The sequence below is a fragment of the Triturus cristatus genome, chromosome 4_2, assembly GCF_964204655.1.
Source record: "Triturus cristatus chromosome 4_2, aTriCri1.1, whole genome shotgun sequence".
Classification (NCBI taxonomy): domain Eukaryota; kingdom Metazoa; phylum Chordata; class Amphibia; order Caudata; family Salamandridae; genus Triturus; species Triturus cristatus.
Window position 1 is genome coordinate 495,520,003 of NC_140586.1, and position 27,858 is coordinate 495,547,860.

At 40.1% G+C, this 27,858-nt stretch overlaps 1 protein-coding gene across 1 annotated transcript in view; it reads left to right on the plus strand.

The window, feature by feature from the left end:
- Positions 1 to 27,858, plus strand: part of COL24A1 (collagen type XXIV alpha 1 chain) — an 826,732-nt gene that overhangs the window by 507,167 nt on the left and 291,707 nt on the right. Inside the window, exons 20-24 of the mRNA XM_085602067.1 lie at positions 3,966 to 4,019; positions 8,760 to 8,813; positions 12,714 to 12,758; positions 20,099 to 20,152; positions 25,784 to 25,828. Coding sequence (XP_085458193.1) covers positions 3,966 to 4,019; positions 8,760 to 8,813; positions 12,714 to 12,758; positions 20,099 to 20,152; positions 25,784 to 25,828 — 252 coding nt within the window. The remainder of the gene's footprint in view (positions 1 to 3,965; positions 4,020 to 8,759; positions 8,814 to 12,713; positions 12,759 to 20,098; positions 20,153 to 25,783; positions 25,829 to 27,858) is intronic.

The window sequence follows — 27,858 nt, forward strand, 5'->3', positions numbered from 1 at the left end:
ATTTAAAAATGTGTACACAATATGAAATGGGTGTATTTTTAGTACACATAAGCTGACGTTCAAAGACAAATGGCTGAATTTCCAAAATGTACTTTAAAGGTATTATTTGAGTGAGAAATCATTAGAAAGCATTAGAAAGACTTATTACTCATGATTACCTTGGGGCCAGGGGCACTTGCACCTATAGCTGTTATGTATTACCCATGCAGAGGCATTCCAAATTGATGACGATTTTTATTTTACTTCTGGCGACCTTGCTGATGCACTGGTGTGACCGCTACTGACAATCTTGGATGAGTGGTCACTACTACACCATTAATATTAGCAGCTCGGAATGATTTTTATTAAACAACAGTGGCTCTTAGTACTGAAGATGAAGCACAAATGCCCTTACCGGAAGCATGGATTAGCACATTTTTGCATCTCTCTTTTAATTGCCTACGAAAGTCCATTTGTATATACTTATCACAGTGCACATGAAAAACATGCAAACATGGATGGATGGCGATGTCGAGAAGACTAAGCACAAATATGCATACATCAAGGAAATACAATAAAGTTTTATTTCTAACGGAAAAACACTCAGAATCTAGCGTGGAACATTTAAAGCAAATACTCAATAGCGTCTCGAGCGTTTTGTTGGCAGTAGCTAGGACACCTGAGGCAGCAATGGGTTGAAATGACTTCCAGAAGAAGACCATAAAAGGATTATTAAAAGCAGCTGCCGATTTCCACTGAAACCTTGACAATAAGCAGCTGAATACTTTGCACACATGCAACGCAATAGTAAGTGCGCAAAAGATGTAATAGTGTAATTCATGTTATTAAGCATTAAATGTTAGGATCTGTAAAATGAATCTGCGGGGGAAGCACCCTGATGAAGGCTGAAATGGGCCTGTCAAATGTATGTGTTATAATGGAACGTAATGCTGAGCAACCGGTCCCTGACAGGTGTCTTTACTCTGAAGAATGACTGAAAGTGACTTTCAAGATTAAAACTTGATGGCAGAAGTCTTTCTAGTTATCCACAAATTCCATTGCCTAATTTGTGAAGATGGTGGGCACTGGCACTGGTTTTGGGAACCAGGACTTCTTTTTCTTCAACATATTGGACCCAAAGCAAAGGGAGAGAATGACAGAAATGGAAGAAAGAAAGAAGAGGTAGAGAAATACAGTTACACAGAGATAAAGGGTGAAAACAGCTATGAATGAGAAATGGCAAATCTACTGAGCTGGGTTTAATGTGGCAATACAATACATGCAAATACAGATATGCAAAAATGTTTCCACATGTAGCACATTAAAACCAGACTGATTGGATTTATCAATGCTGTTGTGGTGGTGATGCTAGTGGAGTTGTTAGTGTGGTGCTTGTGGTAGTACTGATATTAGTGTTTTTTATATTGGTGGTGATTTTGGTAATGATGGTGGAGGTGCTGGTGGTATTCATGCTGTTTTTGCTTTTGGTGGTAGTAATAACAGTATTTCTGGTGGTTCTATTGATGGTCATTGTATTGGTGGTGGTATTTTTCCTGGCTGTATTGGTTGTGATAGTGGTGTTACTCTATGTATTGGTGGTACTGCCATTGAGAGCTATTGGAATTAATGATGGTTGTGGTATTTGTATTCAGGGGCGTAGCTTGGTCAGTAAGGTTGGGGGGAGGTGAGCTTCACATTTTCCGACAATCAGACTGGCATTAGGGGCCTCATGTAGGTAGCCGAATACCGGTCGGTAACGGCCGATTTTCGGTAATTATACCGTTACCGACCGGTATTTTGGCTTTTGAGATGTAGGGGGCTCATTTCTGCATTCGGTAATTTACCGAATCAGTAAAATTACCGAATCGGTAATTTTACCGATTCGGTAAATTCCGAATACAGAAATGAGATGTAGGGGGAGTGTGTGTGTGTGTTTTGGAGTCGGTATTTACCACCAACTATTAGTTGGTGGTAAATAATGAATGGATGTGTTTAAGCGTTTTAAAGCGCTTAGAAGTGTGCAATGTGGCAGACATACATGCCCTTAGGGCATGTATGTGTGCCACATGTGCACACATGGCCGTCTCAGGGGTGCAACAGGGTGTCAATGTGACACCCTGCCACCCTTGCATGTGTTCCCCCCATTACCGAATCGGTATTTACCGATTCGGTAATGAGGCATACCTTCCCATCAATGGGAAGGTATGCCTCATTACCGAATCGGTAAATACCGATTCGGTAATTACCGAATTATTCCGAATCGGTAATATTTACCGACCAATTACCTACATATCATTTACCACTTCATAAATACCGAATCGGTAAAATTCGGTATTTATGAAGTGGTAAATGTGTCCCTACCTACATATGGCCCTTAGTGTTTAAATACATTCTACAACAAGCAGAGTACATGCCTAAGGGCACTGGAAAGGTAGAGAAATACGAATTGGTAGGAATATTAAGAGAGAAAACACAATATTTTGTAAAGTAACCAATATATTTGAGGATTTTCAAAACAGAGAGTGAGCGAGCGTGTACTTTTTGTCTGTGTGTATGTAAAAAGTACTGGTAAAATTCGACTAGCATCTCACACTATCCGACTGAAAGCACTTGTACCCAACCATTTATCAGAAAATGCATTTATTAGGGCGGTGGAACTCCTCAAACACCCCCTGAAACTACGTCCCTCTTTGTATTGATGGTGGTGGTAATAATAGCATAGTCATGCTGTCGTGAAAATGATTGCTTTCTGTATACAATTCTCAAATGAAATAAAGAAATACATAATTGCAAGTGACAAAAGTGTGCCTCGAGCAATGCAGTGCAAGCTCTCTGCAGAGCATGAGTATGGCACTCAAATTGTTCTCAACAAATTGATGCTTTTTAGACTAAGCTTTGAACCTCTAGGAGGGTGTTAAATAAATTGTGTTGTCCCAAACATCAACAAATGTAATGTTATTGTGGTAATTTAAGACAATTATAGAGTTGATTAGAACTTTTATTAGTAGGGCATGACCAAAACAAAAATGTGTTGAAGCCTTGTGGACTTCTGCTACTTGGTAAGGCCATGTGGTCTCTGAAATGTGTAGTGAATTGTTGCAGCTAATATTGCCATGACTGAAACGGTATTCGGCTCGAACAGTCATGAGTAGTTTAATTATGTTATACCCTTTTCTGATCCTTCTTCTCTCTGAACTATTTAGCACCACACTGTGCAGGAAGGTTGTTGAAGTATCCATTTTGTGCACAGATGGCACAGGATGTTGCTTGCATATAGGTTTTAATTTGTTTAATGATACTTTCTTTTTGATAACCAATTTTTATTGATTTTGATTGCGACAAAGAAAACAGCACCATACAAAAGTACATCGTAAAAGGCACGACCAAGGCACAAACATATCACATTGGCATAAAAGGTAGACGAACATGAGGCCGATATTGGCATACCCACTCCCAATCCAGATAGCGTAGCAGTCCAAATTAGTCTTCTATCACCCCAACCCACTTGCCCCACATTCAACTAAATTTGGTAGGACACCCCCTGGCCACATAAAGAGGCCTTTCCTGCGCGGCACACCATCAATGATGCTTTCAAGCGGCTGCTCAATTCATCTGTAACTATAGACCGGGCTGCATCTCATTGACTTATTGCTGAAGTGCAATCAAATAGAGTACTAGTATAAATAGGTCGTTTTGGTAATTTTGTACCTAGACTTGTGTGAATATTATTTTCCACACCATGTGCAACATACTGCCCAATTCATTACCATTTCAAACTTTAACTATGTTGCTAGATGCACTTGGTGAATTTAAAACTGTTGAGGCACTAAATTACAGAAAAGGAATATTTCCATCTTTGTATCGTAGTTCATAATTGATCAACCTGGGAAATTATTGGAATTTGCATTTAAAAAGAATCGACAATTGCACACATGTTATTGCTCTTGTTTTTTTGTAACTGTAATGCCTGTTTGTTACTCTTTTAGGGGTTTCCAGGAGACATTGGTGCGCCAGGTTTAAATGGACCTGAAGGACCAAAGGTAAAAAATATTAATTTGAGTAATTATCAAGTAGTCTTTTTAATAGTTGTAATCCTAGTAAAGTTTAGTTGTATATAATACAACTGTCTGCAGTATACCTTAACAAGCTATCCACGTTTCCAATTGTAACATTTCTTTTGTCTGCTAGCTTTTCCAAGATGAGAGCTTCCCTTTATTTCTCATCCATATACATGTGTACAAATAAAGATCTCATGCCATGTTATGCAAGTACTGCATTATTTCAATTCAAGTGGAGAGAGTGTGACGTTACCGCCAGAGCTACCGTATTTGGAAATGTGGAACGAGGTTTGAGTCTCAGTGTAGTTTCAATATCCTGTGGTTCTGGGCAACTCTTTATATATCTGTGTGCCTAAAAAACATAAATGTGACCTTGTGTAATGTAACTGGTGCTCATGTAAAGTGCTCCAATCCGTGGTGGGGCCAGAGGGACTCGGTATGCGACTGCCCCTGCTGCTCTTACCTGTGGCCGCCGTGGGGCGGCAAACGCAGGAATCGCCGGCACAGTACTCCGGCAGAAGAGCTTGTGATTGAGCCCGGAGGGGGCCCCTCCACGTACCTTGCAGTGAGCCCCCTCAAATTGTGTTACGCCACTGCTGGCGCACATATAGTGCCAGCCCTATCACCAGAGGATGCCCCCTCATTTGCATGGGGGCGTGGCCAATGCAAATGAGAGAATCCCTTTGCCTCTGTGCCCATGCCGAATTTTAGACGCAGGCGCAGAGGCAAAGAAGCTGTCAGGAGGCCCCCAATGGTATCCCTTTGGAGGGGGCAAGGGGGTCCCATGAAACACCCCAGACATACCCTTGCAGGCGGGTGCAGTCACTTGCTGCACCTACCTGCAAGGGGATCTAAAAACCCCATTAAAAGTGCAGACGGGTTGCTGCCTGCATTGTGAACCACGGAGCGCCTTCCAAGCAGCCGCTCCGTTATTCACAGGTATGCGCTGCCCGGGGGCAGCACGAATTCGCGCCTACCCTGGGGACAGTGCATTCATCCTAATACAACACATTTTCCTTGTTTGCATCAGGCACACCTTTTAAAAGGTGTGCCCTGGCAAACAAGGAAAATGTGCCACATTTAAAACATGGCCCTACTTGTTATATGGAGAAAATGATGAAAGCTGTCAGGCACACTTTTTCATTCACATGACAAAGTAGATTGCATGCATTTATCGCTCCACTATTCAGGCACCAAATTAATGCAGTAACTGTGTTGTGTTCATAAGCACAGAAGGTGTCTTGTGATATATGTTCACACATCTGTAGCGTATGTACAAAGTGCATGGATAGCTTCAAAGTGCAGGGTTGTCAAAATCTCCATTCCATGCAGTGGGTTCAAACGAAGATCAGGTATTTTATGTCATTTAACAGTCCCATACAGGAAACCCTGTCCTGCCAGTCGATTTGCAGACTATATGTCCAGTATTTTAAGGATACACTGTTTTTTCTAAGCAGTTCACTTGTATGTGGTATCCACAGGGATGACAATAAGCATTAGTCGTGAGATTGTCATATACATGGCTCTACTATGAGAAGTCTCACTAAGGTACCCTTGATTGCACTGAATGGTCACCTACACATTTTTGGTTGTGTCTTCAAATTGTATGTGCATTCCTCATTTTGGTGTTACGTTCAGTGTTTGGAGGATTCAAAGAAGCTCTTTGTGAGATGGCTCCCAAAGCATTTGGAAGCGAAGGGCTACATTTTAAGTTGAACTGTTTCGGAACCCTCTGATCAGTGTACCTGATACGGTGTATGGTATTGAAGGTGATTTGGAAATTGATTGTGACCAGTACAGTGGTTTTGAAGATGATTTCATTGGAGTGCTTTGGTTACCATTTTTTCTGCAGTATTTCGGATCATTTGAAGATAGGAGATTTGATTTATTTTTCTGATAGTGGAAGAATGATTGAGCATTTTCAGTTTGCGAGTTAATAGCGATGGAGAGCATTAATGGATGGGTGTATGAATGAAAAATACGTTAAAGCATGAGGTAGTGGTGTGATGTGTGGACAACATATTCATTATGAGCAGTGATGCCCTTTATAGAGTTGGCAGTCACTCCTAGCCTTTCTGATGTAAGACATTGGCAGGCCTAGCAAGAGTGGGGAAAATTGGATTCATGAAAGGTTGGTAGTGCATTTGGCATGTGATGAGTAACATAGCTGACTGGGGTTAACTTTGCAGGACCCCCTACAGAAGCTGATGAAAGTTTGACAGAATATGCTCCATTTTAGTTGGTGAGGTGTTAAAGAAAGGACGAGAACTATGGGGTAGAAGGTGCCAAGATGTTCACTACTGACAGACAGTCAAGCATTAACATCTGGTCCATTATTTCAGAGGCTGATGAGTGACGCAGATGGTTGTTTCACCTTTGTTTGCTAGTGTTATGGTGGCAGCCTGTGTTTTAAGGATATTTGTTTCAATGTTATGCACTTGGTGGAAGCCAGAGTGTTATAGGACAGTTGTCAATGTGAGCCTGGAAGTAAGAAACCATGTTTTTCTAAAGAGTTCTGTATATGGTGAGATAATCAGCAATGTATATTTGCTGGGTGGTTAAGGTTGGGTTTTGATATTGGCTTGTGTGAAGTTCAAAACAACTATTAATTCTTCTGATTTTAAGATGAGCTAAGGGTGGGGTCATGCAAGATGCTCTTGTGCTTTTCAAAGGATTTTGGTGGTAAGAGGTCACTGATAGAGAAACTGTCATGTAGACTTTTGAGGATGTCAACAGTGATGGTTATTTGGAACAGTAAAAGAAAGAAAGCAGTGCTGAGTTGCGGGTTTGTTTCCTTGGGTTGTTCAGTTTTGTGAGTCTGTTGGTTGATTTATCATTCTGTTGAATGTTGTTACAATTGTTTTGATTTTGTTAGTTAAGAAGATGAATGATGATTGATGGTTTTTTGCTGAGTGGTTGGTATTCATTCACTCGTGGGTCTTGACCGAGGTTTAGAGCTTCTTATCTCCTTGTATATGGTATGATTCTTTCATAACAAATCCTGGATTTTCCATGAGCCCCTCAGAATTGCAGACTTCCTACCAAATGACACTGTCGTATCTGGCATTGTTCAGACCCCTACTTTTCACTCACCAATCTTCTGAAAAGAGGTGCAAAGTATAAATAAAGCAACACAGGGCATCTTCCCCTTGCCATGCCAAATATCCTAGATTTTCATTTTCACCTAATATGCATTTGCCGCTTTACTTTCTATTGTCTACTGAAACTTCCTGGGGTCAATTCAATGACTATCTTGAAAATATAGTTTTACTAAAATGGGATTGTGATGGAGAATGATCAATTTTGCAGAACTAGTCAGAATTTCCTTGGTTCCCTTTCTGCATGTAAGAAAGGAGACATGTTTCACCGAGTGACTCTTGCTTGTCTCAAGAGCCTTATTTTTCAGTGAGGATCCAAGCCCAGGGCTTTTGCCTGATGCTTTGCTCACACTGTCTATTTATGTCAGTAATGTTGATAAGCTGAACAATTGAAGAAAAATGTAGTCTCACTTAATCTAAAATGTCATCAACATAGGAGAATGTTTAGTTTGTCTTTCTACAGGTCACTGTGGCTCACATGTGACCTCAGGTTTGCTTTTTGGACTGATAATATGAGAGCTATTCAGCATCATCGCTGGCGGGCATCAGCTTAACGCTGCAGTACCTCATCAGATGGGCATGTTATCTCTGCTTTTAAGAGAGCTGACCCGCCACCAGGACTATTTTTACTAGCCCTAATGCCAGAAGATAAAAGCTTGTTCATACATAAAACTACAAGCACTAAATAAAACTAGGATGGTGGCCCATCACTAAAGGATGTTCACTACAGCTGCGTCTGGTGGTTCAAGAATACATTGTTGACATTAATGCCTTTTTTATGGTACCCTAAAAATGGCACAGTAGATACCAAGTATGCTGTTTGCAGTCACGACCACACATCTAATGCCAGATAAAAATTTCCAAAGAGGACGCGCCTTTCATCTCCAGTCCAAGCCTTTTACCGTTTGTGGCATGTAGTTAACCTCTGTCAGAAATGAAGTTTAAGATTACATTATATAAGTCTGCTCCACTAGACAGTTGAGTAGACAGTATCATTGTTTCTAAACACACAATTTAAACGCTATCAAATAAGGAATGAGTGTACGTGTTCACAGACCTATGACCTCTCTGGCATTACTATCATATCCCCTTCCATGTCACTGCCCGAGTTCGGAAATGTTCATAGTCAACTCAAAATGCTGCAACTAGCACGTGCTTTTAACAAATGCTTCCTTTGTGCAGCCTGATGGAAGATTGACTGACAGGCCGTGTGTACCAATGAGAGTGCGGATGTGATCGTGCAATTAATAACGTTATTCATTCTGTACAGCACAACTGTGGTCTATTAAGAACTAGGAAGCAATGTTCTTCTTGCATTCGCGTGTCTTAACTTCAAAAGATTTATGGTTTAACAGCTGCATATTCAAATGTAAACTCCAGAAGTATTGTCCGAAGCTAAATGTAGGTTTGTTTTGTTTTTGGGTGCTTTGAAGCTTGGGCGATAAGTGTGCTCCTGTACCTACATAAACACTGCTCATCCGTGATTCCGATCGTTTCGTATTGCTCGTTAGTACCGCTAGAGAATCCGAGCTTCTAAAGTTCTGGCCTCGACTAGTTTGGGCTGTTCCTTGTAAACAAACAGGCTCGGTGATCAGAGCGCTTATGACTGTGGCTTCTCATTCAGGGGCTTCAAGGTGATCGAGGACCCCCGGGACCGCAAGGGCCTAAAGGAACGGAGGTAAGTGAAAGCACGGCACGGCATTTTATTGTAAATTGGATCTTTTCATAACTTATGATGCAACAGTTGCAAGCACAGGAGTTATTTAGAATGCAACTGCATTCCACAGCCAGTAGCTGAATTGTTTCCACCATTTAGCTGTTGTGTAGTGGGTATGTTAAGCAAGCAGTGATAACGTTTTTTAAAGCACAAAATGGCGTCTGTTTATTTTCAGGTCCTTTGACTTGGTAGCACATTTTCACCCCTTTGCACCTGCAAAGCTTAGAAAGAAACCCATTCATTGCGTGTGTGCCTCAAATGATCAATTACTGTCCTCATGCTAGTAATATTGATGAACCAGTTGATGTATTTTTTGTGAGTCGAACATGGGTGTTTACAAAGATCTAAGATCTGTTAGTAAACATGCAAGTCAGATACCCCATTTGCCATTACTATCAGATAGCTTTGATGAAAATAGATACAGTATCTAGGAGGTGACTACCTCATATATTTTAGGATTTCTTTCAGCAAACCCTAGTTACTACACCATGGTATTTCATTGTAAGCTATGATGCTTGTATCACTACAAATTAACCTTCTATGTTAATGTGCTGTGTGCTAGAGACTCAGCAACACAACAAACAGCACTTAATACATCTCTGTTCACTCTGTTCTTTTTTCTTATAAAAAGAAAAAGTACAGTACTGTATCATGCACACTTATAAATATTACAACACATTAACAAACATAGGCAAATATGGCAAGTGGAAATTAATTCACTTTTACTTTTACCTGGGAGACGTACGGTGCCATCAGTAAGTCAACTGTAGGGCTCCTTGTTCTAATGGGAGGACACTGCTGCCCCTGGGCAGCTCTCCAAAACCCCAGCAAGGCTCCCGCATGGCATCGCACCCCTAGGGCACAGTAAGCCAGATATGCAACGGAGTGGAGACCTTACTGCATGCAACAATTCAAAGATGCTGGGCTGCACACGTGGGGCCCAGGTCCTCCTTTTTGGACTTTATAATGAAACTGCTCAAGCAATGTATTCTTCTTCTCTACACCAGCACTGGGGACCCACGGGTCAAGTCAGCCACATAGGGTCCAAACAAAGGGTGTTTTCTATAAACCCATCTGGCAATTCTCAGTGAGGGGCAGTGGCATGTTGTTCCTGTTGGAGCACTCCAACTACTAGGAGTGTTGGACCCAGTCCTCTAAATATTTGCAATTTTCTAACGGTTCATTTTTAACAGCTCTCCCTCTGACAAGAGAGAGCTGAGGCCTTCCCCTCCTGCCTCTTTAGCCCCTCAGGAATTTTGATTCTTCTCCTGCAGCTCCAGCACCCTGGTGCCGCAGTCCAGCAGCTGTGAGTGCACAGGACCCAGAACCTGTTCTTCTGCTTGATCTCCTGCTGATCTTGTTGTCTCGGGTGGTTCCATAGCAGCTCCCCAGAGCCCTCAAAGCAGGGTGCACACCTTCCTGCATTCTCTTAACCCAGTGGCCTCGTGGCCACCTGCAGGGTACCTATGTGTCCAAAAGGAGTCAGGCCCTTCCCCTCCAGGGTGCCTTCCTTCCACAAATCCAATACACAGAAGTTTCAGAGAAACCCAGAAACCTCTCGCCCAAGGTCCCTAGCAAGTACACCTTCTGCTGTGCCCCAGAGGAAGAGAGTAGGTCAGGTTCAACAGATTCCAAGTCAATACCAATACAAAGTGTTCCTTCACTCCAAACGGGTTCACCCATGGGCGGTTCCATGGTCATTGTCTTCTGCAGGTCTCAGTGCTTCTCAGAGTTTAACCCTTGGGCAGGGATTTCAAAGTTGAGGTGGAGAATTCTGGAATGTGGGTGTCTCTGCCTAATCCAAAAATGTCACATCCCCCACCCCTGATCAACTCCCCCTACACAGCATTTTTGGGAATTTTCAGTATGTTCATTTGAATCACAGCTGCTTCAGAGCTTTTAGCTCCACCCCTAAATGACACAGAAGGCTAGTCTCTTCCCACTAAAACGACAGAAGGGAGTGCCTCCTGTGAGTGGTGCCAGGGTCCATTTGTTTCTCAGAGAAAGGGCATGCCTAGGTTTGTCACTAATTGTGGGTTAATTAACCCATGCAGATTTGTTCCTTCCTCTGTTCCTCTCACATAGGCAGGCTAATCCTCTCCTATTGGGCCTTCTGTCTGGGGCTAAATGGGCTTACTGTTTGGGGGAGAATCTGATCTACCCTCTAGCCCACAAAGTGATTAATTTGGTCCAGCAGGATAGTGCAAAGCCCAATCTCATTTAGACTGTCTCGGGAAAATATTGCAGCACTCGAACTACGCAAAAGTGAAACTTGGGTTACTGGTTGAGAGAGTGAAAGCATTCTCAAGCAGCAACCACAATTCTCTTCAGGGTGAAACAAAAGTACACCCCAAATTAACCAGTGCTTTACCCTATGGTAGCTTGGCACAAAAACAGATGGGTTCAACTTAGAGGCAGTGTTTAAAGTATTAATCCAGCACACAAACAGTCAGCAAGTGAAAACACAACAAAAGAAAAACCCACACCAATTTAGAAAAATAGAGTAAAATTAATTACATTATTTGACACCAAAACGACAAAAATCTAATTAGTAGAACCAGAGATATGCAATTGTTATGTAAACATAGTGCTGAAAATCACAAAGTGCCAACTGTGGGTATCTGGTCGTGCTGGACTCAGAGTAACTCACACTATAGTCAAAGCAAGTGGTGACATTTCTTTTGGTTGCTGAATTAAATTATAAGGCTTGTATAGGCCATAGTCAGTTTGTTAAAGGCCCAATCTACGACAGGCTACCTGTGTGCAAATCCTAGCCTGAGTTCGACAGTAATCCTGCTTGCTCAGCATGCGCATGTGTTCTAATCTAATTAGTGAAGACCTCTTACCTTAGTGCAGAAGCAGACTTATTTGAGAAGATGGACACTCTCGGTTAGCACTCAAGTCCATTTTACCAGGGCAGACAGTGAGTGAGACACAGCTAAAGAGACTCACAGCAGAGGTCCAAAAACCTAGGTTGTTCAAAAGCAAAAAAGATAGGTGGTTTCAAGGTGCATCAGAACCCACTTCACCACTGTGCCTGCTTTTATGAAGAGTCTCACATAAATTTACCTCAATCGTGGTGGGGGGGGGGAGGGATGGGGAGGAGTTGTGCTTGTACTTTCCTCCAAGCCCAACCTAGAAGAAACTGTTTGCAGAAAGAAAACAGTTTAATGGGCATGCAGTGTGGTAACGGTCATTTTGACATGTTATTATACATTGCACAGGCCAAAACTCTTAATCTGGACCAAACATAGATTTGCCCAGCATAAATGGTATTACCCCTGGACACTGTGCTCCATTTCACCGTGGCTCTGAAAATAAGGGTTTTAAATACCTACTTGCTGAATTTGAAAAAAACTGAAGAAGCCAGCCGATTATGTAACAAAGAACAAGACAGACCGCAGTTAAATGTAAAATATTCATTTTTTTTCTGTAACATGTTCTTTTTCTCAGTTTTGTAACTAGTTGACTTTTGAATGTTCGTTTCTAATGGAAGTCATTAATCTTTCTTCCTCGAGACATGATGACTTGTCATTTAAGTGCTTTCTTTTAAAAGCTTCTGTTCAGAAGGGTTCACGGGATGTACTGTAGCAGATGAGCTCATAGGACATGGATTTTGGGAGGATTATGGGTGGTGGGTAAAAAGTGACGGTGAACTTCCAGAATTAGAGCTAAGCTGAAAATGTTATCTCATCTGTCACAGTGACACCTTGAGGAAGACGCTAAGAACACACTTGCACCAAATAAATCATCCGGGTTTCTGAATAGGATTAACATTTAAACACAAGTGAAATGTCTGTCACATTTTTCATGCCAAGAACATTATTTAAAAAATATTGTAAGGTCTGATTGTTGTTTCAGGGAGAAGAAGGACCCTTAGGCCCGCCGGGAGGCATCGGACCCAGGGTATGTATCCATTTTTTCACTTTCACACACTTCATTCATTTTCTCTTTTAAAATGCACACTTTTATGTCTGTTTTTTTTGTCAGTGGATATGTTTGTATGATTTTAAAAAGAAAGCTTCACCATGTTATAGAATAACCACACACTCCTCCAATTTAGAAATTCAAACAGTATCAGACATAAATTAAGTTAAGATATGCATACAAATATATGTTTTATGTTTACATTACTACCGCTCCTATTTTTGATTGCATTGATAAGCGAAGGGAATGATACACTGTCTAAAAATGTTCATTTGTTCACACAAAAAGTTTGTTGGTTTATCAAAGTTGCTCATGGTTTTTGTAATAACAATAGCTTAGGACCTGATTACGAGTCTGGTTATCTTACGACTGCCCGACTCGCGGTGGCGGTCCACCTTTTTGCCTATTATGATGTTCACCATCGTGCCGGCGGAGGACCATGTGCCTCCCGCCACAGGGGGGCTACTTTTAGGGGGGCACAATATGTGCCCCCGTAAGTATCCCCACAAACCTCCAGCACTGCATGGAAGCCCATATTCCATTTGTGAAGACAGTGGTGCGTCAATTAACATTATGCCTGAGGAGAAGTACAATGACCTGTCTCAAATGCCTTGTCTCACAGTATTGAAAACTAAAGTGTATACGTGGGCTGCATCGATGCCATTAAAAAGTCAAGCTTCGTTCGTAGCAACCATGAAGCACAAAAAGATATAAGTACAAGCACCCATTCACGTACTTCAAGGCACTGCATCAAGTCCCTGTTTACTCAGTTTCAGTACTGTTGTAGAAATGGTACTGATATCTGTAAACTACAACATGAATGCTCATCACGAAATAGAAAGTCAGTTTCCATCGCTATTGCATCGATTAGGAAAACTTAAAACATTGAAAGGGCAATTGCATATTAATGAGGACTTTCGTCCTGTTGCTCAAAAGACATTGTCCAATTGTATTTAATTGACAGGAAGCTGTTGAAAAAGAACTTGAGACCTTAAACAACGACATTCAGGTCCACACATTGCTGATATGATCACACAGAGGAATGATGCTTAAGTCTTCTCTTGCCTTGATCTTAACAAAGGGTATCATCAATTAGAACTTGAAGAAAATTGCAGGTACATTACTGCCTTTTCTAACCATATTGATTTGTTGAGATATAAAAGTTTGAGTTTTGGCAAGTCGTCAGCTGCAGAACTTTTTCAAGATGTCACTCACCGCCTACTACAGCCTTTCATGAATGATTTCCATTGCAGTGATGATATATTTCTCTTTGGGATTACACAAAAGGAACATGATAAAGCTATTACACAGGTTTGCCATATACTTTCTTCTCTGCATTCACGTCTCACTTTGAATGCAGAGAAGTGTGAGTTTCACAAAATAAAACTCAAATTCTTTGGCCATAATTTCTCTGATGGGGAATGACTTCAGATTCGGCTAAAGTACAGGCTTTGTCAGCCACATGTCCCCACAAGACGTTATCATGTTATGCCCTTTTCTTGGCATGGCCAGCTTTTGTTCTAGATACATACATGATTTTTCCTCAGAAAGTGCTCCATTAAGAGATTTCATGATATGACTATTCCAGTAGTCTCAAACCCCAACATTCAATACTAGGAGGCATCTTGGAAAGATCAAAACCCCGCTGACTGTTTTTCACGAGTGCCAGTACAGTGTCATGGTACCACTTCCAGAGTGGCTTAAGCCTAAATTAATTTCATTGTAAAGTCCAGTACACCTGCTGCTATATCATTGTTACTGCCCGAGTACAGATAGTGATTTGCTAATACTCAAAGACATTATTGCACATTAATCCTGGAAATAGCACACCCACCGCTTACAAATGCCAGTAAATATCAGTAATTAAAAAATGTTAAAGATTAACTTTCCATTGCTCAAGTAGGTCTTTGAAGTGGCCCATGAAGAACATCGTGGAATTGTCACCACTCAGCGAGCTCTCTGAGACTAAGTCTGGTTTTCTCATCTTGACAAAAGAGTTGAAAGGGAATTAAAGGTCTGTCATTTGTGCAACTGCTTAGCTCTGTAAAACAACCGAGCATCCATTGAACATGTCTGATCTTCCAAAACATGTGTGGGAGAGAATCGCTGTTGACTTCTTTGGAATTTTTCAGGTTTCATGGTACCACTGCCTGTTCTTGAAAAATATTTTTGCATCCATTCACAAAGGGAAAGGGGTCCCCTGGGACCCCTTACCATTTGCGAGTGGGTTACCACCCTTTTGAAAATGGTGGTAAACTGCGTGTGTTTTGCAACCGCAAATGCGGTCGCAAAACAATCATACATTGGTGTGAGACTCTCTATTAGGAAGGGACGCCCTTGGCATGCCCCTTACTAATAGCGAGTCGCAAACCATATTTTGCGAGTCCCTAATCGGTTAGCGACTCGCAAAATATGACGGTACATAGGGCTGACCTAATTTGTGGTCGCAAACGGACCAAATTCCATGTGTGGGACTGCAAAAACCGGTCGTACATCTGCCCCTATATAGGTTAAAAAGAAAACGTATTTAAGAAATCCGTGTCTGAAATATTTTTGACTTCGGTTTGTCATTACCTGGTGTGTTAAGGTAACATTAGATTAGAATCACTGTGACCTCTGTTTTACTCTCAAAGGTAGTGTGCTTAAACAGCATGGCGGACAAGAGGATCGAACAAAGCATATGTCACCTCCGCAGTTCTTCATTCGTTAGGAGGCTTGAAGACTGTAACACCAAGTTAGAGAATACGTTTGACAAATTGTATGAAAGGGTGGTAAAGCTAGAGTAGAATCCCACTGCACCTGAGAGCAAAGCAAAAGCGTCACAGTCACATAACACAATAGACTCACAGAAAATGACAAAAACGGGAGGCTTCCAGGGCTCCATGATGAAAGAAAATTAAGAACTTTTGTGGTGAAATTCTGAAAGTCTGGAAAACCGAGCATTTATAAACAGATCAGATTGGTCACCTACAGACTAGAGCTTAGTGTGAAAGCCCAGTAGATTTGGTATCTCTTAAATGCCCACTTTTAAAGACTTTGATATGGAAGATGACCCACTTTACTTTGATATTTGCTACAAGATAAAGATGCCTTCTGAAGCGTTTACAGAGAAAGATCGGGCTGGCCCCAGTCAAATTTTGAGTGTGACTAAGACCCACCAGAATATACAGAGTGATTGATGTGAGGGAAAGGAAAAGGATCCTGGAGGCAACAAGAGGTAGACAAGAACTGCTCCTGGAGTGATACATTGCACATCTTATGCCAGATTACTTCCAAGATATTTAAAAGAGAAGAACGGTGATGACTGATACTAAAAAAATAAAATTATCAGGATATCTGCAGGCTACAAAAATGTTAGTGAGAGTTAATGTTTGCTGGGATCCAGGAGGCATAGAGGCCTTCACTGATATGGTGCGGGCACGGGAGTCAGCAGAGGAGGATAAACGATGCTGAGGGGTTTGCCCATCTGAAATTTAATTGCCAGTTAATGTCGATCTGCAAAGTGAATATGAAAATGGAGGATAAATATTGGGAATGTCACAGGACCATCAGGTTACAATGGGGTTCAAAGTATTCTGGGTGATACTATTTATTTCTCCTGTCCCGCCACAATCGATGAGAACTCTCAGGATCACACTGATTAGAAAAACTGTGTGTGTGATAAGAGTCACTAATGTAAAAAATTCCTTGATGACTCTTTAGTGGATAGTTTTATTGTTTGTCATATTTGTTTGAAATTGGAATGGATAAACTTTTAATAAAAGCAGTTGAGCTAAAATGAAATCAGAGCAGAGAGACGACGTATTATAAGGGAAGAAAAGCATGAAATTATTCCTGAAAGACATGATGAATTGCTGAACAAATAAAAAGCTGTAACTAAGTCATATTGGGAATACAATGTCAGATTGAAAACAATGTGGAACAGAACTACTGATTAGGGAGGTGAAGTATAGAAATGGCACTGCCGGTTGGGACTTGAGGAAAGGAAAGAAATGGCAGAAGTTGTATCCATGAAGTCTAAACATTATTTCTGTGTATATTCTTTCCTGTTATGAAAAATACTTGAAAATATTCTTTAGATCAGGAAATGGACAGCTACAAACTTTAACAAGCATTTGCAATGCCATAGGTCTCGTATGTGCAAGAGTGTAAGCTATTGGCATTGTAAATGACAATGCCTTTTATTTATCTGTTTTGATAATTAACACATAAAAGGCAATGGCATTTGCAATGCCAATAGCTCAAGCTCTTGTATATGCGTGACCTATTTCATTTCAAAGGAGCAGCCGCCATTGTCCCGGGCTGCTTGGAAACTAAAAGTGCGTATGGTGTGCTGTATGTTGCAGGAAATCCTGTCATGCCTGCAGTAGGAGAAATTCATTAAAGAAAATAGTGCCTACAGACTAAATAAGACATACTTTGTAACAACAGAAGTAAAAGGGCCAGTCCTCATGGGAGGTTACAAATGAAGACAAGGAGGTAGTATGGCGGGACTAACAAACCTATTAATGAATCAAAAGCCAGCATTTACAAAGGACAGTGACACAAACCAATGAAAAATATGGGCGGACAGTGGGCGGAGCTTCAAGTCCCTACTCGAATACAGTATGCCTCGCAGAGAAGCACATGCGGTGCCCAGACTCGACCTAATAAAGTAGAGTCCAACTCAAAATCTCCATTCTTATCATTAGCTTAGACTGGTAGAGATTCTCAAATATTTTCTCTTTTCTGATTTAATGATCCATGTCTTCAGATGGCATGCCAGTGAAAGACCACTTATAATGAGGACACGCCACATAAATAAAATAGATGGAGTAAATTGAAAAGGGGGCCTATGGACTTCACATACAGGCGGCTGCAAGGCAGTTTCTATCACACCAGTAAAGAGAATTTAGTGACATTTTGCATAAATCCCTGATCCGACAGTATAGTTGGACGGTCCATCACCTCTGAATATAAAGCATCTCTACAACAAGACAAAAGTGACCAGCTTGATGGTAGGAGCAAAAGAAACTGGTGCAAGTATACATCTCCTGCTGCAACTCTGAAATCTTTACCATACCCACCCCGAATATAAATAATAATCCACATTTGTAAAGCGCGAACAATCACCCGTAAGGGTCTCTAGGCACTGCGGGCCGTCGGGAAGATTAAGCAAGCTATTGCCCAGAGTCACATGGTGCTGGGCTAATCTGCCGCCGGTGCCGGGATCGAACCTTGATCCCCAGATTCCGGAGTCAGTCGCCCTGGCCGCGGCGCCACACCTCTGAACCCCTATAGTTTTAGTTTTTTCTCTTTTCACAGTCCTGACGAATTGCCTCGAACTTTTTGACATATTCATGCCAAGAAACATGTTGACCAACACTTGTATTTAGAGCCAATGTGGACCGATATATCCACTCTGGCCTATACCTGTTTTTAGTATAACTGAGGATTCTGTACATTAAACATTTGCTTAATGAACACCTCAAGTTATTTTTAATCCACCATCATACTCGCTTACAACCCCTTCACATAGCACCTCGCACTTCACTACGGCAGTTCAAAAGAACTCCGGCAAAGAGCTCCCTACAGGGCCCGTTAAGCGTTGCAGCGCCGGCCCAACGAGTAGCTTCCCTATGCTGAGGCATGACACCCCTTGGGGTGTGTGAGGGCTCTTGCTTCTGAAGAATCAGATCTCCTGACCTGATCCCTCAGGTCCCCCCGGCCTCCCCAATACAGGAACTGCACACCGCTATGTATTCTCACATTCCTGGCGGCGCGTGTCCTGGACCTTGAATGGCCTCTGTCCCTCCTTTTGTTTATTGACTTAATCGTCTATCCAGATCATCAAATTCAGGCCCAGAAATATATAGAACACTTGTCTTCTTTTCATCTACTCCTTAAAGTGATCAACAGGTATTATTTTGTTGCAGTTTGGGTGAATCCACACTCATGACTTCCTCTCTGTAGCTTATTCTTACCTAAAATGTACTTTATAGTTCAGAGAAGAACTTTACCAGATACTGATATTTCATCATTTGAACTACTTTTTCACCGAGCACTGAAATAACAATTTTAAGCAAACATATTTTCCTTGGTGTATTGTATCATTGTCCTTTCTATGCTTCCATTGTATTTGTTTCTTTGTGTTTTTATGGTATAACTTCTTTTTATTTATCAAAATACATTGGCTTTACCCCATTTGAAAATTAACCATTGTTGCTGCGTACACTGAAAAAGACAGTACTGTAATATCTTCTTACATTTGCAAACACCTAGGGCCCTATTATACATTGTACCGCAGGGGCTCAATGAGCACGTGTGCCCATTTTTTGTGACCCCAGGGCACAATGATATTACAGAAGGGGCTGCAGATTCTTGTGTGTGTGTGTATATATACAAAATTATTCCTATTATATGTCTAGTGGAACTGTATTTTAAACAAAAAGATGTATTAATTAGACCTGGACGAAATTTAAATAACCCCAGCGTAATTTGTGGAATTTCTTGTTATGCTTGTAATACAAAATTATGACGTGACGCCATATTCATGTAATTATCCTGCAATTCACGGCAAAATTCTAGCGCAAAACTAACACCAACAACTAGAACAGGAGAGGCTGTTGTTCACAGCAATTTTTTGTGCTATGTTTATGCATGTCAAATATTGATGCAAGAATGCATTTGACACTAAAATATAGCACTAAATTATAGATTAGCAGTTTGGGTTTGTGTACTTACAGGTAATTTCCTTGAAATTTCCAATAATTAAGCAAAAGCAAATTGCACAATCTTCACACTTTCAGAATATTGTAAACAATAATACTGTGTGGACAGAATATCATGTCAAAGATATCGAGGATCAAAATATCGAGAAGGCAAGTGCAAATAGGTAAGTATAGATTTACTATACTTAACTCCACATCTTCGTACCTTGAAGATATATATATATATCTAAAAAGTACATATATGTGGAGTTATGCATATAGAAACTTACCATCACAATATTTTTGTCCTCTATATTTTTGATATGATATTTGATCCATACTGTATTTTTTCTCTGATATTTTGTATAAACACCTTTAAAAAGTAATCTACTAAGATAACGGCCCTTTAGTTTAAAGTTTCAATGTCATATAGTGTTTATGCCATTTGAGGACAAAAGTACTACCCCTGCAAAAGACCACAGTGCTTTCTATTTAACAAGAAGCATAGTGTTATGATGTTTTTTAGTTTTGTCGCTCCATTTTATCACAAAAGATTGTTAAATAGCCACCATATGTGAGATTTGTCCAGTCGTTCAAACTACAACAATTCTGTATTTTTGCTCCATCCAGGGACGACCAGGTCGGAAAGGTTATGCGGGCGAACAAGGACCAGAGGGCTTGAAGGTAATTGTTTCTATGCATCATATATTGAGTAATGCTAAGAACAGTGATGACTAATCGAATGACAGCTGTACTTATCTTTGGTATATATGATCAGGTGACAGTGGGCTAGAAAAAGTAACAATCCATTTACTGAATTTATGTTAATAAATTTTTAAAGCGCACATATACCCAGGGTTGGCTTGGTGCTGACAGAAGCATTCTATAACTGACTTCCTAAAGCTGCTGAATCCTTATTAGAAGAGATGCCTGAGATTTCAACTGCAATGTGAATTTCTCCAAGATGGCCTTCTCTATCATTTCATTAATTGCTCTAATCTACAGCACAGATGCTCGATGCATTGGTTAAAATCATTATTTATTCTTGATTGACAATGAGTGTTGCGCTAATAATCACTGGGGGAACAAAATTGCAATTTACCCCTGGCAGTGGGTTTCCTGGTTAAAGGCATCTCCACTCTACCATCTAGTAAAGGCTACTTGGCCTGGTTAAAGGCCAAATTGTAATGCAATGAAGAGCATTGCAATAGAGGCTGACCCTAAACATAAGCATGTCTTCTTTGTCTCCATCTACAGATGTTGATTGTATGCATATAAAGAGTTTTTTAAAATATAATTCCAAAGGCTGCACCACTGATCTCTCTTGTATATCCATCCAGTGATCTCCAGGGCCGGACCGGCTACCGGGCGTTTTGGAATGCTGCTGAGCTGGGGGCTGATTTCGTTGATGGGGACCTGCGTGTACTGAACGAAATTCGTTTTGCTTTAATTATTTCGAAGTACACGCAGGTCTCCATGAACGAAATCAGCCCCCACCGCAGTGAAATCAGCCCCCTGCTCGGCGGAATTCCAAAACGCCCGGTAGGCAGTCCGGCCCTGGTGATCTCTCCATTTGAACATATTTATTCTACTACTGCCTTGGGTAACACTACTCCCTTCTCACTCGACTAGGTGCACTTAATTAGGACAGCATGTTATCCCTTCCATTTTGGCAATGTTCTTTTTCACTGCTATTATATTCGGTATCCTGTTCCCCACCTGCTACCCAGCTACAATACTTGAAAGCAGATATTCCCTGCTTGTGCTCTTTTTTGTCATTTGCAGTGTACTTTCCACTTATATTTGTATGTCTCTTCAATGCCCATTTGTACTTGGTCTGGCATTGAAACTTTGTGATTGAAGCCTCAACATGAACAGTAGGTTCCAGGGATATGGAATATCATTTTTAATCGAAAAGGATTATTTTGTGGATTTTGTGCAAATTTGGCATACAAGGAGGCAGAGTAGTGGCAGCCACCAGCAAACATGCCTCCTTCATTTCACTGTTCTGAAGCCCAAGAAAAGCCAGTCTATAATGGGGAGAGGGGCGTGTATTTCAACTCATCACTTCACACACAAAAAGTTAAGTTCTCTTATTGAACTGGTCCTTTTAGGATGTAATGAAGAAAGGTTGGAACATTTTTCATGGACACATTTAAATGAATGTAATATTTTATTGCATTTTTGGTATCAGGTAATTTTGTATGACTTTTCAGTATCAATTTGTACTGTGTGTTTTTTTTTTTATTTTGTAATTTTTTATTAGGTCCAGTACATTGAATTATTAATGAAAGTGGTTATAATAGAGTAGATATATGTATTCTGAGATATGCTTCACCAAATAAAAAAATAAGAAATAAAAGCCATAGCATAGTATGTTAAGACCCCTCTCCTTCATAGTACACTCTTGAGTTTGGGAGTGTGCCACATCATACCTCTAAATCAAATATCCTGGCAAGTAAAATGCTTTCTCTGCTAAAATTGGATTTCCCATTCTCACTTTTAACAGAGCAATATTTGAGCATCAATTTTCTATGGGTGTCATTTCAATGCAGGAGGAAAAATAATCCATGTCTTAAAAAAACGTATAATATTTAATGTAAGCAGATGTGCTTTATGAATTCATTGGAAAAAGTTCCCTAGGGCACACAGAAATGGACATGGCATTCACAGTCAATTTCATACAGTAGTCCAATGAAAACCTAAATTTGACAAAGTTGCATTTTTCAGTAATCCTTTAGGATTTCAAGATTGATATATTTGTATAGGTCATGCTCATTACATTTAAAAGTGGGAACCATTGGCTGAGTCTTGTGTTAAAAATAGATTATATCCTCCTTTAGCTCTGTGAAATATTATGCTGCTGCATTTATGAGTTAGCTTTCCTCTCTTCATTGGCCATATTACTTAACAGTTGATGCATTTAAGGGTGAGAGTAGAGCTTAGTAGCTGATGTCATCTGCATTAGCGGCAGATCTGCAGGGGTTCTGTTAACACAGAGCATTCAGCAGTACCGCAGCGGCCAAACTTATATGGTCAAATTGGGAATGGAAGCAGCATTCACTAGGCTTCAGTCCAGGATCTCTGCTATTAAATTAAAAAGCATACCAAGCTACTCAAGTTTGTTTTAACAATAGCCTCTTTTTTCGCTCAATTAAGTTAGCACCCAGCGTATCAAAAAAGTGCTCATTAGCAGAAAACACAGCTGTTCTAAGCATTCCGCAGTGTTTCTCAGTATCCAAACGGCAAAATAAAAATATGCTCTTTTAATGCCAAAGGTCCTACTTGTGTGGAGGAGGAGAAACAAACATTAAGATCTGTTTATGGATAAGGTAGTCTGTTCACTCTCTTGGAATTCAACATCCATCTAAACTTGTGCTGCACTAGGAGAGTCTCTTTGCTTCTGTTTATGTTCCACAGCATTTTACAGTAAAATACCCCATTTGCTATCCATACTTTGGCCTTTTTTTATGGTTTGGTGGATGGGATACTCCATCACTAATGTGGAAGATGTGCCGGTAACCATATTACAATCGCATTATAGTCTGTCACACTTGTAATATGGCGGGCGGGATTTCTGTCATGTTTTGACTTTGTTTCCCATCCTCCAAGCTCTAAATAAGGACTCTGTCTAGAACCCCGATATATCTCAACGATCAATACAACCACTCACATTGCATTCAGGTTTGTTTTATAGTACCACCCCTTCTATGTACAGAGCTGTTCATGTCTCCAGTATTCCTTTAATCACATTTACAGTCTTATAATTTTCTTTGTATTATGAGTGCCCATCTACCAACATTCATTCTATATTATGTGCAGAACAATTTATAATACCGCATCCCGCTCAACGTGATAGTCAATAACACATTCCCACTTTTCTGTGCTAGGTGTAATGGGTACCAGCCCTTTCACCTTGCAGTGGATGAGCAAACATTTTGGCAGGATTAGGATATTTTGGCAGTATGAGTATTGATGCACTATCTCACTGGATTGTTCTCTAGGACCCTTCTGAGTGGCAAGTCAAATTAATTTCTACAATACATTCAATTAGTAACTCAGCCAGCACTGGAAATGCTTCTATCCAGACAAGCATTTGCTAGTTTGGAACAGTTGTCAGTGTGAGTGCTTCATTGTCATTGCTTTATTTTATTCCTTTTTCAACTGACCTGGTTTGTTCAATTGCCATGAAAGCTCACACAGAAGCCCTGCTGATATGCTGCTGAATGACGGTTTCAACATGATACAACAGCAATGGCTTAATATTACCTTTTATTTGGTTCTAATATCATAGTGAAAATAGGAAAATTCACTTGTATTTAATATGAAGCATACTACATTGCCCTACTATAGGTACACTGTGTGTTGTTATTGGGTAATCTGATCTTAACTTAATTGTGTATAATGAACCCTTAGTTGTAGATGTACAACTACAAGGTTAGAAGAGCACACTAATCCTGCACGTGAGACAACATAACAATTTTATTCTCATAAAGATGAACTTTTCACGTCCTTGTTTTTCCTTTTTATTCATATGTCTTCATATTACTAAACAAAAAGCAGGATTAGTGTCTATCAAAAGTGTAAGATAAATGCTTGAGATTTATAGAACTCTTTGAGGTCAGATGTTTACACTTCAGGCTGATGTGCTCTTCTATCCTTGTAGTTGTACATGTTGTTAAATCCGGGTTTTTTTAACGGTTGACCCGAGGAGTGAGCACTGTTTAGATAATTGAACAAATAGTGTGCAGGCAGACTTTAGGCCACAACAGTTTTTGTTGAAAATCTTAGTTGTAGGTGGTTGTAGTTTCTCTAGATCTGCCTTTTTTATACCTTCAAAACTCCACAGCACCAAGGACCATAAGGGATGACCAAGCACTACAAATATATATTTTTCAAATGGTCTCTGTGGAGTTCTTGCAGTTTTCATTACAGGTGTAGCTGTTCGTAATGCAAAACCCGACCCGCGCTGTGTGTTGGTCTGCACCGAACAAAACATATTACCCAACAATGACATAATTTCAATAAGACAACAATTTAAATTGACCTTTCTTCTTCACAAGATTGTGACGTGCAATGGTACAGTTAATCACTAATGATAAAATGTTAGGAGCACTGCAGCACAACTTTTCATCAATAAGTGTGAAGTGTGTAAACTGTATACAGAGCTACCTTAGACTGAATGTCTGTATGTTTAAAAAGAGTAAAAGCACCTTAATTGTCCTTCTTTCACATCGGTGAAACAGTGCTTGGTTGCCTATTTTAGAGGACACCGAAGTACTTCTCACAATAGAATTAGACAAACTTACATGAGCAAACATGGTCATGCCTGTTTGCGATATTAAGAGAGAGGATAAAGTCTGAATACCCCTAGTGACCTAAAGTCTGAACTAGTGGAAGTAACTCTCCCTGTGAAGAGGAGTGTTAGCGATCATTGGCATATTCAATTACACTGTAGGGTGCATCACATTTGGTGAGTACTTCAAGTTCTAATTTAGGATGACTTCCCTGCTGTAGGGGCTCAGTGATGTCTTAAATAGTTAAAGAGGTGGAGCAGTGCTATTTTACTACCATAGACAGTGATAAATTGTGGCTTGTCACTGGGGGGTTTAAGATGTGCTTTAACCTGGAAATGTAGCAAAAAGTTCTGATATTTCTGAAGACACAACAATTATAACACAACAACATATATGAAGCAACATACCAACACAAAGCACAACAGGGGATACCACAACAAAAGGAAGAACGGAAGATAACAACCTCAGAACACACAAATCTCATTGCATCAATGTAGCATAAAATACAGCACCAGAAAAACAACATAACACTTCAGCACCACAACAAACTGCCACACGGAAAATATGCACAAACAGTCTTGTCCTACATTACCATCTCCAGAAATCTACTTTCAAAATACAGTGGTCGAAGGTGTTTGCACCAAAGTTTACCCTAACTAACACCTAAGAATATGAAATAGTGGCAGGCAAAAATGTTTAGTGATCTGGCCTTTTAACTCCTAGTTTATTCACGTTCATTTATTATTATTATTATTATTAAACTTATAAAGCGCTTGGCTTCCCCAACGGGTTGTGGAGCAGTGTAAAGATGCAGGGCCAGCGGTTCATTCAGTGCATGACTTCCTAGACACAGTATGTACATATATAAACAATCAGTTGAAGTGCTTTCTGTGGTGCATCTTTTCAAAACACCAACTACAAGCTCAACAAATCTGAAGTTGTCTTTGGATAGAAAACCAGAACCGCATACATTCGAAGCATGAATGAGCTCTCATTGTTCCTGTTCTTTCTTTAACAGGGGGAGATCGGAGATCCAGGAAACATTGGAAAAATTGGTGAAGCAGTAAGCTTAAGTTTTTTTTAATCAATTGCATTCATACCACATATTGTAATGTTTACATCACAAAAGTATATAGTTGTTTGTTGGTAAAATATACGTCTCTTCACTTTCTATGGTGGCTGTGTTTTTTTCATACATTGTATAATGAAGTTCCTGCAAATGCTTTAGGACTTGGGTGTACTTTTCTCTCTGTCTAAAGTGTTAATGGGTCCCTCCTGTCATTTGAAACAAACCCATATCTCACCAAATGCACCTAATGATGATTCTAGAATGTATCTTGGCTTAATGACGTTCGGTTGGGTTTGCAGACTTTTAGTTACGTCATTTATTTAAAAGGCTGCTCCTCCCCGCACTTACTTTTGTTTACCATTTAAAGGGCTAGTTGACCAGAGATGTGCTTCTGCACATTTAAAAAAAAAGAAGAAGTTGCTCAATATTATTTTCTGGTTTTACTGCCCTTGGGGCAAGTTTCAGGCTCTCGTTCACCAGGTAGTTACTGTTTGTCTAAAATCATAAAAGAAGAGTGATTAGTATTTTTGTAAAGTTCCCATAGAGGACAGCATATCTTTCACTTGCTTAAGATGCGTATATACATTCCTGTAACATTTGATACGCCCTTAGATATACACCATTCTCCCCAACCTCAATAGTGACACCAGTAACATCATTCATTGCACTCAAATTGCAGAGGAAATGCTTATCTGCTTTTATGAGGTACAATCCTTCAGTTCTTTAGGCTGAGGTATGGTCATCGTTTCATGGATGGGATAAATGTAGCCAATGGTTTCTGTTAGAAAACAGCACAGCAGTTCAGATTTTGATCTAGTTGTGTGATGGAAGATGTGAATTCAAACTACTTTTTCAAAATGTATACTGTTTATGCATTACTGGAAATTCTGACTCGGCGTAAGTGTAAACAGTCACACCGATGGAGAATGATAAAGATTTAAAATGTAACCCAAGTTACCTTCTAGACCGCACAGAAGCATGACATTCAGAGTAGTAATGGTAGGTGCATAAAGAGTGGTGTTAACCCTGCATGATTTGCTTGAGGACAGTGGCATGTGTTAAGCTTCATGAGCTAGTTTAATGTACAATATTCAATTCATATCCATTGCCTCACTTTTAAAGATCCTGTACACTCTTATCTGATTTATGAATTCACCTCTATGGCTCGTTCTTCAACATACAAAAACAAATGTAAACCGTTTTCCTGAGGACAATTACTTACATTTAGATGTTTTTAGCTCACTGAAGGGCTGGCCAACTTAGAACACATGGAAGGCATCGCATCATCTACTGAAACTAATCTAGGAAACAATGAATTCAAAAGATCAGGATACAGAAAGCTATTTTGGAGCTGAGATCTCAGGCCTGATCTACAAAGAAATGTTGTGGTCACAAAGCCTGTGATTTGGCCCTTTGTAATGTACTAAACCCATTTTGTGATTCAGTAACTGGTTACAAAATCACAAAAAAGGTATAGAAAACACATAATGAATTGCTATTTGGCAGGATCTTGTTTACAGCAGCCCTTGTAAATAGCAGTTTGTTAACAGAATTATCAATGTTTTGCAAATGAAATCCGGTTGCAAAACTTTGAAATGTTAGCAACAACTCAAAGGAGGTGTAAACCCATTCGCATTCCAGGCCATTACTTTGTGAATATTAAAAAATGATGGAACCACTGCCAACTCTCAAACAAACAGCCAGCAAAAAGACTTCTTTTTAAATGCAGCCCCAGTTCCTTTAAGGAAAATGTTCTGCGTTTTAAATAATGCGATCACAGACAGGGTGGTCTCTTGACGTCAACAGGCCACCATCCCTGTGATGGTATCCAATGGTTGTGAGTCACTATTTACCTCCTATCTCATAAATATTGATAAGCTAGGTCAGATTGCAACCCACTATGAACCGGAGATTTCTGACCAATTTATTAGTACATAAATTGGTTTGCAAAATTCATTTCCATTTGCAAAATATTTGGTGTGCAATTTGAAACCACTTTTTGCAAATGAAACTTTGTTTCAGCA